Source organism: Pimephales promelas, chromosome 3 (assembly GCF_988280905.1).
Source record: "Pimephales promelas chromosome 3, fPimPro1.hap1.1, whole genome shotgun sequence".
Classification (NCBI taxonomy): Eukaryota; Metazoa; Chordata; class Actinopteri; order Cypriniformes; family Leuciscidae; genus Pimephales; species Pimephales promelas.
The window spans coordinates 37,328,407-37,344,150 of NC_142771.1; the positions used below are offsets into that span (position 1 = coordinate 37,328,407).

The window sequence follows — 15,744 nt, forward strand, 5'->3', positions numbered from 1 at the left end:
TTGTTTTAAAAGGATACTCTACTTTTTGGGGGGAAATAGGCTCATTTTACCTCTCCCCCAGAGTTAAACAGTTGAGTTTTACCGTTTTCGAATCCATTCAGTCGATTTTCTGATATTTCGAAGAATTTCAGTAACCAAACACTTTCTGGTCTCATTGACTCCCATAGTATATTTTTTTCCTACTATGGAAGTCAATGAGACCAGAAACTGTCTGGTTACTGATATTCTTCTAAATATCAGAAAATCGGCTGAATGGATTCGAAAACGGTAAAACTCGACTGTTTAACTCTGGGGGAGTTGTAAAAAGAGCCTATTTCCAAAAAAAGTGGAGTATCCCTTTAAACTCAAGTGTTACACAATGTGAGGCCATCATTCATTAATGAACATTGAATGAATTAAATATACATGTATTCTTATTAAAGCTGAACATTGTATGAATTAAATATACATTTATTCTTATTAAAGCTAATTAAAAGTTATTCAGTCAAGAGCAGTAAGTTCCCTTTCAGTCGGTCACTCTCGATACACATTCCCTCCTCAGGGAACGAGGGTTACAAATTTAATCGAGATGTCACTTTCTCTTTAGTTAGAATCACATTAATGACACAGCTGCTATATTAGGCTGCTGTCACTTTAAGGCAAAACACATGGATCCATTAACGTCAATAGTGCTGTGATATGCATATATATAGAGCCAGACCGATTTATCGGCCAATATTAAGCACTTTCCATACTATCGTTATCGGCAGTTATAATAGCCGATAAATGAATATTTCAAAAATAAAATAAAAACGGACGAATCACGCTTGAACCATGTCATGAGTGTTGGAGTTGTATAGTTTGTCCACTAGAGGGCACTCTACACCGCCCCTGTTGGCAACACTCGTGAATAACGCGCCACACATGCCGATTACGGTAGCTTATAAGGCAATGTAGGGACTAATTATTATTTTATTTATCAGAACTTTAATATATTTTGATGTTCCTCTGTTCTGTTGTGAAAATAAAAGAAACAAGTTTCTTTTTAAAAATCATTATCATATTATTTTAGTTAAAACTCATAAATAACTACAAATAACTAAAGTTACAGTAATCTGGATTTAAAAAAAAAAATAAAAAATATCGGCCGATATATCGGAATATCGGATTTTAAAAGGACAACTCCGGCGCAAAATGAACCTTTGGTCTAATTGCACATTGTTACCTATTCAACCGTTATCTGAGATTTGTTTTCATGATTGCCGAATCTAAATAGTTTTATCTATTAAAACAGTTTAGCCTATAATGCTAGTATAACGCTAGTCTATAGGGCATAGAGTAATGACAAATAAAAATCGCTTTTTTTTACCACTTACAAGGCTCAAAATAGCCCCACACTAACACGACAGCACAATAAGGATCCCTACATGCAAAACGAAGCATTGAGAACTTTGTCAGTGTCCAAACAGTTTAATAAGAAGATATTTTATACACACAGTCAACTTCGCGAATACAGGAAGAAGCCATCTTTAAAATATAGTCTCTACCAGTCGATCTACGAACGCCGATCCAAGTGCGCTGAACTGTGCAGAATCTTATATGGTCCGTTGTTTCCGGAAGAAACACAAACACGAACCATTTTCTTCTCTTTAATATGTACACGTAGCCTACTGTTCGCGCTCACCTTATCACCTTATTCACATCTCACCAGCGCACTTGGATCGGCGTTCGTAGATCGACTGGTAGAGACTATTTTTCAAAGATGGCTTCTTCCTGTATTCGCAAAGTTGACTGTGTGTATAAAATATCTTCTTATTAAACGGTATGGACACTGACAAAGTTCTCAATGCTTCGGTATTAATGTATGGATCCTTATTGTGCTACCGTGTTGGTGTGGGGCTATTTTGAGCCTTGTTAGTGGTAATAAAAAGCGATTTTTATTTGTCATTACTCTATGCCCTATAGACTAGCGTTATACTAGCATTATAGGCTAAACTGTTTTTAGAGATAAAACTATTTACATTCGGCAATCATGAAAAAAAATCTCAGATAACGGTTGAATAGGTAACAATGTGCAATTAGACCAAAGGTTCATTTTGCGCCGGAGTTGTCCTTTAAAACCAACAAATATTTGTATTGCTATCAGCCTTCAAAATCCTTTATCGGTCGGGCTCTAATTTACATATATGTACACCGCTTCAATATGAAGGTGAATATTAAGTTTACAAAACAAAACAACGTAACCTTCTTTGTTTCACAGTGTGCTTTTGCAGTTTAGCCACTCATGTAGTCGAAACAGCCACAAATGATCGCTCAGTCGATAGTATTCATATGAGTGTGACAAAATAAGAGTAGAGTGTCTCAATGAAATACGAAAACAAATGGCCCCAGGAGAAGCATTTCAATTGCGTATTAATACCAGGTGGAAACCGTGTGTGTCTCAGCTCACCACTAGTGTCTTAATGCGGGGTGGAAACAGGACGGCACCCTTAGAGGCGGGTGCGAGTGCTATACCTGGGTTGGTGCTCAGACCGTTGGTGTGGGGGAGGACCAGGTGTGGGTTAGGGGTGTACGGACTGTAGGAGTCGTCGGTTTGAAGGGTCCCGCCCCCGCTCAGACTCAAGCTGGGACTGAGGGCGGACCTGGAGAGCAGCTGCTGCCTCTGGGAGGGCAGAGAGGCGTGTCGTAACAGGGTGCCCCCTACAGGACAACACACACACACATGACAGGAGCAGAGGGTTAACGCAAGCGGATGGAGGTTAGAGATGAACACTGGCTGCGTCCCAACGCTTAGACAGCTGACGCATGACGGTACCTCATTTCGGACAGACTGAGCAAGCATAATGGGTTAATAATCGACAAATAAACAGCGAAAAGATTTAAAGGTGCGGTGTGTAAAATTTATGTTCTCAGAAATGCATTATAATAACTTTGTTTTGAGGGGTGTATGAAGACCTTACAAAATGAACCGTAATGTTTTTATTACACCGCGACATGTTAAAGGAGTAGTATACTTTAAAAAAAAAAAACTTTTGCTGATAATTTACTCGCCCCCGTGTCATAAAAGATGTCCATGCCTTTCTTTCTTCAGCCGAAAAGAAATTAAGGTTTTTGATGAAAACATTCCAGGATTTTTCTCCATATATATATAATGGAATTGACAAAAACACAAAAATTCACAATTTTTTATTTATTTATTTTATTTTTACATTTTTTTAATAAAAAATCGTTGAGATTGTTTCAACTATATATTCAAATCCACCACCACCACCACCACCACCAAAAAAAAAAAAAATGTGTTCATAAACATCTGGGGAATTCACATGCTTCTCCATAGAGAGCTGTACGCCATCTAGTGGTTACACTATGATTCTACGCTTTTTCTCGATACTGTTACCAGATGGTGCTAATTTTCTTTAAATTTTTTTTTTTTTCTGAAGGCCTAGACTCTATATTAAACTAAAATACAGCATTAATATTTTTTTGAAAAAAATAATATATATATAGAGAAAATATTTTTCCATGGCAAAAATAGACTATAAATATTGCATAAATATTAATACATTCTATCAAATTGTCTCAAAATACTAAATTACAAAGAATAAATATTATAGAACAAAAATAAATTGCATTGGTTTTACTGGTTTTGTAATGTAATGCAACAGGGGACCATTTATGCTTACTTTCAGAATTTGCATAAAAAAGTGCACCTTATTTGTTGGCATTGCTTCGCTACTGTGCAATGCATATCGTTTTACTGAATAATTAAGTAAATATAATTTTTGCAAAGAAACCTCATTGCTTGACTGGCTGCTCAGACGACGACATGTTTGTCCTGTTTTGGCCACCGTAGCGGCGGGTGGTTGCAATTCGGATCCGAACCACTAGATCCTGCTAAAATCTACACACTGCACCTTTAATTACAGCAATATTAATTTCCTCAATATCAAAGGCAGTGCTGTCTTTCAAAAAACAGGATGTGACATGATCTACTTTCGCCTGCGGAGGCAGTGTTTTTCAGCTCTGGGACGCAGCCATTTATTACATGAGAAGCAGAGATGGAAGAAAGAGACACGCCTAGGTTGTAGAAGTCAGCATGTTATCGATTCAGGAAAGCAAAAACTGTTATTTGTGGGGTTAATGGCGGTAATAAAATCCCTAAAATGAAAAAATATAGGCTGTGAGACTCCAAAAGTGAGAGTTAAGAAGGACAACCAATCAGAATTCAGGTTATGATTTGCACCTGAGCGTCGGCTGATGACCTCCACTATAGAGGGGGGGAAGTAGCCGATTCGGTCCGTTCCTCTCTGGGTGTCATGAATGTGGCCCTTCCAGCGTCCGTCCACATGCTGTTCGATCACCTGCCAATCACAACACACTGACGTCACACTGACTGACCTCATTCCTAATCCAGCAGTTTTTCACGTCCTTGACAACCAGTCAAAACAGAGGTCGGGAGTTCAGAGACAATGCGGGATCTGAAAGCCTTTGAAAGTTCGATAACATGACCCCAGCCTCCCACCCTAAGTAAACACTTACAGGCGTACAATAGCTGCAACATTACAGCAGCTCACCAAATACGCCAGTATTCGACCCTTCTTATGTTCTGCCCACCCTTTCCTGTGAAACAATGCTGTGTGGAAATCTGCTTTGATTCGAGGTCACAAATAAACACTTGTGAGTTTATCTTTAGCGAGCTTTAAAAACCAAGGCGATGGAACAGACAGAGCCATTAAAACTCGGTGGAAGAGGAAAATCTGGTTCAAGTTTAAGTTTCAGTTCAGTTTAACAGGAAACACAGCACTTAAGACAAGCAAACACTGATCTCGATTTAAACACCCACGCGATCTTATTCCTGAATGACAATGATTCACCATACGTCTGTTAAAGGAGTAGATCACTTTTATAAAAACTTTTGTCATCCCCATGTCATCCAAGATGTCCATGTCTTTCTTTCTTCAGTCGAAAAGAAATTAAGGTTTTTGATGAAAACATTCCAGGATTAATGGACTTCAATGGGGTCCAAACGGTTCAAGGTCAAAATGAGAGTTTTAGTGCAGCTTCAAAGGGCTTTAAACGATTCCAGATGATGAATAAGGGTCTTATCATGCGAAACGATCGGTCAATTAAAAAATAAATAAAAAAGTTTAAGTTTTATAAGCACAAATGGTCGCGTTGCTCTGTTCTGGGATGCGCGTTCGTGACTCTCCTGTTCGAACTCGTTCATCAAAATGAACAAATCTTTTTTTGGGTCATGACTCGAAGAGTTTAAAGCCCTTTGAATCGTTTAAAGCCCTTTGAAGCTGCACTGAAACTCTCATTTGGACCTTGAACTGTTTGGTTCCCATTGAAGTCCATTATATGGAGAAAAATCCTGGAATGTTTTCATCAAAAACCTTAATTTCTGTTCGACTGAAGAATAAAAAGACATGGATATCTTGGATGACATGGGGGTGAGTAAATTATCAGCAAATTTTTTTTTAAAGTGAACTACTCCTTTAACATTTTGTCGGACCCTCTGATAAATTAAATGTTTTTTGTTTAGCTGTCTGTTAGGAAAATTGGGAGAATCATGAAAAAAAAAATCATGATTATCAATGTATGGACTCAACTCGACTCTCAAAGTGCATTGTGGGTATTCTCTAGCCATTAAGCGTACATCAATTGTAGACTCGTCATTGCATTGAGGGATTGAATAAGTGCACTATGGTTTCGGACACCACTACAAATGGCTGTCCCTTTAGATAGTGGCCTATGTAAGGGTAGGGGGCGATTTCGGACACGGCAAATGTTTAATGAAGTCATGTGATCAGCAGTACCGTGATGACGTCGCCGGCGCGTATGGTGAGGGCCGTGGGGTCGTGCAGGTTCCAGAAGTCTTTCAGAGCTCGGACCTGAAGAACTCCTGTAGCTTCTGAACACACACACACACACACATCTGTGTTGATACAACAAAACACCACAAGTTCATATAGTTCAGACACTGTACAATCCCACAAACATTACACTACATCGCCGAGTCTAATGACACTCATCCACACCAAAATCAAAAGGAAGAATTAAACAATGATACACACACATAGAGGCTACATACAGTATTTCATATATGTATATTATTACAAAAATGTTAAAAAGCATAGGTCCGGTACATTTTTCTGCATTACTTTTTTTTATTTAAAACATTCCTCCCCAAATTTAAATTTTCAAATAAACTTTATTTATCGTATAAAAATATATATTTTGAATTTTAAAAGTATACAAGTGTAATATTAAAAAATTTACAAAGAAAAAAAAAACGTTTTATCACTATATAAAATGCTATGACGTATATCTCAGTCGAAAATTTGAATAAATAAGAATGTGTGTGTGTGTGTGTGTGTGTGGAATGTTTAAATTTGATATAAATATTGGATATCAATATTTGATATATTTAAATATTAAATTTTTATTTTAAAATTTTAAAAAATTGCATTTAGGTATTATATATATATATATATATATATATATATATATATATATAATACCTAAATGCAATTTTTTAAGAATAGGGCTGGGTATCATTTAAAAAATTTCGATACCAATACCGATACCTTGATTTCGATACCGGTTCCTGAACGATATTTTTTTCGATATCATATATATATTAGGGCTGTGCAAAAGTTAATTGCGATTAATCGCATCCAAAATAAAAGTCTGTTTTACATAATATATTTGAGTGTGCTGTATATAATTATTTTGTATATATAAATACCTATGCATGCATGTATATATTTAAGAATTATTTGCGCTTAAATTCTGTATATATATATATATAAATACATAATCTATATTATATAAATATAAATATTTTATATAGGAATAACACATTTTCTTAAACATATACATGCATGTGTGTGTATTTATATATACAAAATAATTATATACAGCACACACAAATATACTATGTAAACACAGACTTTTATTTTGGATGCGATTAATTGCAATTAACTTTTGCACAGCCCTAATATATATATATATATATATATATTTCGATATATATTTGTATATAATATATATATTCGTATATAAACATTTTTTCATTTATATATATATATATATATATATATATATATATATATATATATATATATATATATAAATTGCTTTCATTCATGTTTTTTGCTAGTTTTTCCTGCTTTCCTTAATGAGAATTTCTGTTTAATAATCATAAAATGCACATTTTTTCTCAATTTTTCATTTTCAAATGTTCAATTTCATTTTTAAAATGATAAAAGTTTAATATTATAAAATTTACAAAGAAAAAAATGAATCTTACTTTATAAGTGTATACAGTATAGTTTTGTTTACTTTTTTTACTTACACATTTAGGTACATTTATTTGTATTTCTTTTCCTTCATTTTTATGCACATATTCCCATTATATATATATATATATTGTGCTTTTATGTATGTTTTTTGCATGCTTTTAAAGATTTCATTAATGAGACTTTCTGTTCAATGCAAAGAAAACGTAATGTTCCTAAAAAATAGTTTAGCGAGATCCCGCCATTTGAACTCCTCAGCGTGTGATTTCTGTGATTTTTTCTTTCCAGCGGAAGGAATGTGCTGACACACGGACACACGGCAGGCTGGCTGGATCAATAATTAACCCTGAGGTTTGGGGAGCAGCGCTGGTTAAAGCAGACGGGCCCGTGACTGGCTCATATAAACATTGACTTCAAATACTTATTTATATCCACTGCTACAAATCGAAATAAATAAATAAAAAGAAATGTTACAGAACACATTCAAGATCACACGTCAGACACTTTAATGTCAAGGGCACAAGTGTGTTTACGAAGACCTAGAGCTTTTAGTGTGTGTCGAGTCTGTTTGACATTAGACTGGTTCATTTGGTTGATGTGGAAATAAAGTTCAAATCCGAAATCTATCAGTACACAATTCACAACACAACCCAATAGAAGAGCACAACCCAACCCAAGAGAATCTTGATGTTATAGTTAAAGGTTTAGCATGTAATATAGACAAGCTAGCAGTTGAAATTGTAAATATTGGAGAGAGTTTGCCTCCATCGCTCTAGGATTGGTTATAGTTGGATATGATTGGTTGATGAGATAAATCCCGCCTCTTGTTTTCATTCAGTCAGTCTGAATGAACGAAATGACTAATTAAAAGCAAGTAAAATTTGATTTTTGTGTGCTTAACGACTTTAGTGAGGGAAAGAACTACAATACAATACAGCATAAGCGAATTAAAAATGATTGAGTTGATAAAATTACAAAACTACTCATTTTAACTTCATGAATTACAAATAAAAGGGCGTATCTATAAAGAGAATAAATACAGAAGGCTAAATTCGTCCCAAAAATAACATCATTGTCCCACGTCAGCACTACCGTTTCAAAAAAAAAGTGTTTGCGTATGAAGTCAAGTTGTGTGCGGGCCCCATCTTATGTTTCATAAATCCACGTTTTCCACAGATTTGTGGTATGCATCTTCACACACACACACACACACACACACACACACACACACACACAGGAGATGTCTTTTGTCACTTTCATGCACTCAAATCTCTCCGGAGAAATCAGCAGGTTATATAATCCTGAGTTTAAACAGCTGCTTACCACGTCTCCCATAACCAAAGACAAACACACTCCACATGCACACTGTTAGACACAAACACACACACTTCAGCTCACACAACTGGCCGTCTGACTGCATCTCACCTCGTAAGAGCTGCTTGATGTCTTTGCTGGCGTGGCACGCCGTGAACTGGTTGACGATATCCAGGGCTGTTTGATTGTAAGTGTTGCGGATATTTACGTCAATCCCGGCCTGCCATTATAAGAAACATTTATAATGTTATTATTTATTACATAATATTTTTGTGGAATGCGTGATCCATTTTCTTCAACTACAGTGGTACAAATTGAAAAAGTTAAAATGGCTTCATGACAGCCAATGTCAAAACCAACCACCTGACAGTTTAATGTAACGTTAACCCATAAAGCTAGGTGGTTTCTTAAGTAGGGCTGGGTACCGAGTTCGATACTTTTTAGGTACCGACCGAATTGCCTCGATACTAGCGAGTATCGAAAAATGACTTGTTCGGTACCAGATTTCGATACCTAAAGGGTTAACTTGTTAAATCAGTACTCAAACAAATGCAAAACGACACAAAATAAAAAAAATATGTTCCTTTACGCACTGGCTAAGGAGGTAATGTGTTGTGTAATCTTGTTAAAATGGATTTCATAAAATTGATATCGAAAAAAATATCGTTCAGGAACCGGTATCGAAATCAAGGTATCGGTATTGGTATCGAATTTTTTTAAACGATACCCAGCCCTATTCTTAAGTTTGATAATTAATCTGCTATGTCATGTTTATGACAGGTTGTGTTGTCTTAGTAATGTCAAGTAGAGCCAGACCGATATTATCGGCCGATATTAGGCATTTTCTAAAATATCGGTATCGGCAGTTATAATGGCCGATAAATGAATATTTCAAAAATAAAATAAAAACGAACGAAACACGCTTGAACCATGTCATGAGTGTTTGAGTTGTATAGTTTGTCCACCAGAGGGCACTCTACACCGCCCCTGTTGGCAACACTCGTGAATAACGCGCCACACCTGCTGATTATGGTAGCTTGTAAGGCAATGTAGGGACTAATTATTATTTTATTTATCAGAACTTTAATATATTTTGATGTTCCTCCGTTCTGGTGTGAAAATAAAAGAAACAAGTTTCTTTTTAAAAATCATTATCATATTATTTTAGTTAAAACTCATAAATAACTACAAATATCTAAAGTTACAGTAATCTGGATTTTTTTTTTAAAATAAAATATCGGCCGATATATCGGATTTTAAAACCAACAAATATTTGTATCAGTATCGGCCTTCAAAATCCTTTATCAGTCGGGCTCTAATGTCAAGTTGTTATGATGTCAAGGTATCATAACAAAGACATCTCAAACAATGTCGTATTTGCATTAAAAATGTCATAACTGAGCGAATGACACTTAATGACAGTTGTCACAAACATACATAAAACTTCCTTCATATTCAAGACATATGTCAAGTCATGATTATGAAGGTGTCATGTTAGTCTTATGCACACCCCTAAAGTGTTACCAACAAAAGTTATGGTGGGACTTGATTTATCATCCTTTCGGGTTTTTCTCTCAAAACAATATTCTCAAAAAGAAGCACATGAGGGGACGTTACTAAGAATAGTTTAATAAGAATATAAATATGCTGAGGGAAAAAGATGAACTTACGTCCAGGAGAAGCCGCACTACCTCTGTCTTCCCATAGAGGGCCGCCTCGTGGAGCGCTGTTCCAGCTTTAGTGGTTCTGTTGATGTCAATGCCGGCTTTCAGGAGAAGCCTGGAGACAGAGAGATGATGGAAACTAGATGAATGGACTGGAGGCCGTGTCCTACTACTACTCCAAAGAGAGGACACGACTTGCTCTTTAGCACTCTGTGTTATATTTACACACTGAAGGGCCTATAACACACACAGACTTGTGGAATTCACACACACACACACACACACACACGGCAGAATCAGAAACGCTCATCTGTGGGAATGCTGGATGGAATTTCACTGGGAATGCCAGGCATTGGGGGATCTGTTAGCGTGACAGCCGTAGAAAACACACACACACACACACACAAATGATGTGTCACGAGTCACGACCATGCAAACTAAACTAAGGAACAAAACCGGACAAATGTCACTGTGTGAAATTTAATGTGTTTTTTGTGTGGTGATTTTCATTACGGTCTCATTATGTTGTTTATTAAAAATAAAATAAATAAATGTCATGATATTATATTAAATACAAAAATTACACTTTAAATATTTGTAAGATATTTTTTACAATACAAAATGAGAATGTATGGAAGCCCGTCCTGACACATTTTCTGTCATGCCAGAAAGAAATATGATTAACGAAAGCATGATTCACGATATAAAAAGTCAGAATTATAACTTAACTCTCTGGGGTTGTTCGGCCCAAATGGACCCGAAGAATTTAAATAACATTTTTTTTAAAAATCACAGCTTCCTCGGAATGGTCCGAAATTTGGTGACTTTGTTGGTATTTGGTATTTGAACACCCAAAAATATTGGGGACAGGATGTGAATAGTCTAAGTGGTTGTAAAAAAAATAGTCACCCTTGGGGTGTTCGGGTCCAAATGGACCCGCATGGAAAATGAATGGGAAATTGGAAATTAGTTTTTTGTGCGTACAATCTACAAATCAGCCACAATCTTGAAAAAAAGCACACAACAGTGAAGGGGTGAATCTATAAAACATCAAGAGTGCAAAACTGACACATCCAGACACACACACACACACACACACACACAAAAACACACTTTTATACACAAACACACCAAAAAATTCAGATTATACATGTTTTGCATTTTTAAAATGCTCAGTTTGTCCACCAGATGGCATCCATCTCATTTCAAAAATTGCTTTTATGAGGCCTAGGCTTGACTCTAAAATGAAATACAGCTTTAAAAAAAAAAAAAAATTTTTATATTTTTTCTATTATGTTCAATGGGGGGAAATTTTGTCATAATTATTGCATTAATAATAATTATACATTTTTTTTTTTTTTTGAAATTTTCTCAAAACACCACAAAAGAAAAGAAGAAGAAAAAAAAAGAAATGAGTAAAAAAAAAAAATCATGATTTTTTTTTTTTTTAAATATGAATCCCGCCCTTTGGGTCCATTTGGACCCGAACACCTCGAGTGTGACTCTGAAATGAACAACCACAGAGGGTTAAAATGTCAAAATGATGAGATACTAAGTCATATTTCTATGATTTAAAAACAATTATGTTGAAATGATGACACAAAAAGTCATAAAGCCCTTTTTAATGTCACAATTTAAATGATTTATGTCATAATTGTGATTTACCAAAGGTTTTCTAAAATTTATCATGAGAATTTATTGGTAAATGTGCTTAATTGTCATAAAAATAATGTTACAATGTAATCATAGTGCTCTTAAAACAGGCTTTGTTTAATTTGGTTCAATGTAATATATTATTATTTTGTTTGATTTTAGTGTTTCATGCGAACTGTAACTCTCTCTGATACGATCTAAAAGAGTTTGATGTGAGACAGGAAGTGCTGTGTGTCTTCCAGGATGACTCAAAGCATTGTTGAACTCACTCTCAAGCACACACTGATCTCAGACAGATCCCACATAGAGGTGATGATCACACATATTTAGAGAGACTGGGACACTCCTCTCCCTCGGGACGATCTAGCGGGGAACGTAAATCAGAGAGAAAGGAAGAGCGCTGACTTCCCCAGTCTCATCCTCTGCTGTGTGTGTACAGTGTCTGGAAGGGGTGTGTGTTTGATCTAAAAATCACAGAAATCTACACACATAAATGTTGGCCCATATTGATAGGATAGCATCTTGCAGTTGATGGAGATTTGTGGGATGCACATCCAGGGCACGAAGCTCCCGTTCCACCACATCCCAAAGATGCTCTATTGGGTTGAGATCTGGTGACTGTGGGGGCCATTTTAGTACAGTCAACTCATTGTCATGCTCAAGAAACCAATTTGAGTGTCGTAAACATGTTGCGAAGCATGTAACTCGTGATGTAACGCAAGTGTGTTGTATTTTGCGCATTGTTGTGTAAGCGTTTTGTCATGCTGGTTTAGTTAGCTCTGTTAATTGTTTTTAATTTACATTCAGTTGGAGAAATGTCAAATCAACTCAGGAAAAACAATATTACAAAAAAATGAACTTATGTTTACAGGTTTAGATATCAGTTTTGAATGTGGCTCATCCCATCAGACTTTTTTATAAGGGTATTTTTTACAATATATCAGCTGTGCTTCTGTACTAACACTGAAATCAGCCAAGAATGAAATGCTGTGTCAATGCATTAAACACACAAGAGAGTGGACACACACATGCAGCTCTCCAGAGACAGGACAGCCCGACACAGCTGAGACTGATGCCACACACACAAGTTATTCAAAAGCTCACCAGATGACATCCTTGTGTCCGTTGCGTGCGGCGAGATGTAGAGGAGTGTTACAGTTCGAGTCCGAAGCGTCTTTCCGATTCCCCTCTAATAGAGACGCAACCATATTACTGCTCAACAACAGCTGAGCCACCTACAAGAGAGACAAAATAATCATTAAATTAAAAAACAATGAAAAACCTTAAAACAAACTCGATGCCTTGTCAACTTGAAATTAGTACATTAAATTGTAGTTCTAAATTACTAAAACTGAAATAAAAAAACGAATTAAAACCAAATATAAATATTGAAAAATAATACTAAATGAAACCCGAAAATAAAATTCTAAATAAACACAATAGCAGTGTATAAATAACAACTAAAATAACATTTTTATACATATTATAAATATTATAAAATATATATTATATTATATTATATATATATTATATATTATATATATTATATTATAAAATATATATATATATATATATATATATTATATTATAAATATTATAAAATATATATTATATTATATGAATAAATATTATAAAATATTGTATTGTATTTGATAAAACTACTTTTACTTATTTACACATTTTGCACTATTCTCAATAGCCCTCATTCCTAAATTCTTAAACAAATCCATTCTTACATAAACTGTGGCATTAAACGGAATAAATGTATAAATAAATAAATGTACGTTGTGTCCGAGGACTATAGTATGTGAAAAATGTAATGCCAAAAGAGCAGTATGTCTGAATTAACGCAACAGCACTCATAAAGAGAAAAATTATTGGACGAAACATGGTGGATGTAGTACGTCGAATTTATTCATACTACACACATTCATACCTCGAGAACATTTTTTTTAACGGTTGCAAAGTAAATTCTAATTCGTATGTAGTACCTAGTACCTAATTTTTATACTAAAACTGAAAAAATATTGGATGAAAGTGTCCAGTAAAATGGGTGTTAAGAAAAGATTAAAATGTGGTTATTAGAACACACACATGAGCTCATGCTAATGTGTCCCAGTGACCATTAACACCCAAAAACATCTGGGCCACAAACTAATAGAGCAGAGGAGACGTTTCAGTTGATTTCTGCAGTTTGAGCGTCAGTCAAGCGTCTGACCTGTCTTGCACTGGGGATTATGGGATACTGTGGAGTGAAGTGGAGCATGCATGGGGAAAAAAAACAGTTTAAAAAGTAAAAGCTTCTTTGAGCAAAATTAACTATTTGGTAATTCTTTATTTGATAGTTTTCATGGCAATACACTACACTTTTGACAGGTTGTAATAAAGTTGGAATTCTTCTTCATTGAGCACGCATTGAAAGCAGTCGTTTGTCATGTTGAAGATGCTGTGCATTGAGAAAGACTTGATCCAGTTGCTTCAGCCGCACCCTGATACCTCAATACAGCAGCTGATTAAATACCACACACACACTGGCCTTAAAGTAACACCTCCAAAAGGCCTGAATACACAGCTGAACTGAAATCAAACACCACTGGGCATGTGTGTGCGAGAACATGTCAAACTGAGCTCTGAGCTCTTATTCACTGAGAGAACGAATGACACACACAAAAAAAATCACACACAATCACAGTCAGGGCAGAAAGAGAGAGAAGAGGGAGATGAATGTGATTGTGCACACAGGTATGATGTCAATTTATATTTTGCATGTGCCATTTTCTGTTAATAATTTACAGAATGTAAATAATGAGTCAGCACATAGTCAATATCCCTCACCCAAAACATGTTTTTGTCTTTGATAGAACTGCTGGTGTTTATATTTGAAACCTGTCGGGACAGATTTCGCATGCATATGTCACTCGCCCATCCATGTCTAGTCATATCCATAAATAGAGAAAAGTTGCTCGGGCTACTTTGACGTGTGTATCGATAAAGGATTTTGAAGGCCGATACCGATACAAATACTTGTTGGTTTTAAAATCCGATATATCGGCCGATATTGTTTAAAAATCTTTTCCCAGAAACGCACAACAAAACATTAACAGATTTCCCTAACATTAGTTATTTGTAGTTATTTATGAGTTTTAACTAAAATAATATGATAATGATTTTTAAAAAGAAACTTATTTCTTTTATGGTCACAACAGAACGGAGGAACATCAAACTATATTAAAGTTCTGATAAATAAAATAATAATTAGTCCCTACATTGCCTTATAAGCTACCTTTATCAGCAGGTGTGGCGCGTTATACACGAGTGTTGCCAACAGGAACGGTGTAGAGTGCCCTCTGGTGGACAAACTATACAACTCCAACACTCATGACATGGTTCAAGCGTGTTTCGTCCGTTTTTATTTTATTTTTGACATATTCATTTATCGGCCATTATAACTGCCGATAACGATATTTCAGAAAATGCCTAATATCGGCCGCATCATTTCCATCATTACCAACGCAATCTGCCAAGATTTATTAGCGTCTGGTTTAAGATGTGCTGTTTTGGGGTGGTAAATAATGGAGCAAACACTAGTACGTTGACGAGCGCAAACCTTAAATCACCTTTAAATACTCTCCTCCCATACAATTTGCGCCTGAAAGAGAAACTCCTTCAAATGCATATGCAATAAGGTCAGAGGTAGACCGATTAATCGGTCGGCCGATTTTTGTCATTTTTTAATATAATCGGTATCGGACTATATCCAAGTACGTACATCAAGCCGATTATTAGGCAGGCGCATCTGTGGGCAGCCTGGTGTTGTCGTGGAACACGTG

At 35.6% G+C, this 15,744-nt stretch overlaps 1 protein-coding gene across 4 annotated transcripts in view; it reads right to left on the minus strand.

Annotated features, from left to right (window-relative positions):
* Positions 1-15,744, minus strand: part of caskin2b (CASK interacting protein 2b) — a 91,800-nt gene that overhangs the window by 11,623 nt on the left and 64,433 nt on the right. For 3 of the 4 annotated variants that reach the window (XM_089128839.1, XM_089128838.1, XM_089128840.1), the window contains exons 7-12: positions 13,019-13,149; positions 10,268-10,376; positions 8,709-8,817; positions 5,799-5,893; positions 4,223-4,340; positions 2,494-2,679 (exon numbers count right to left, since the gene is read on the minus strand). In XM_089128839.1, the coding sequence (XP_088984965.1) occupies positions 2,494-2,679; positions 4,223-4,340; positions 5,799-5,893; positions 8,709-8,817; positions 10,268-10,376; positions 13,019-13,149 (748 nt within the window). The remainder of the gene's footprint in view (positions 1-2,493; positions 2,680-4,222; positions 4,341-5,798; positions 5,894-8,708; positions 8,818-10,267; positions 10,377-13,018; positions 13,150-15,744) is intronic. The other variant, XM_089128841.1, reaches the window with a different exon arrangement.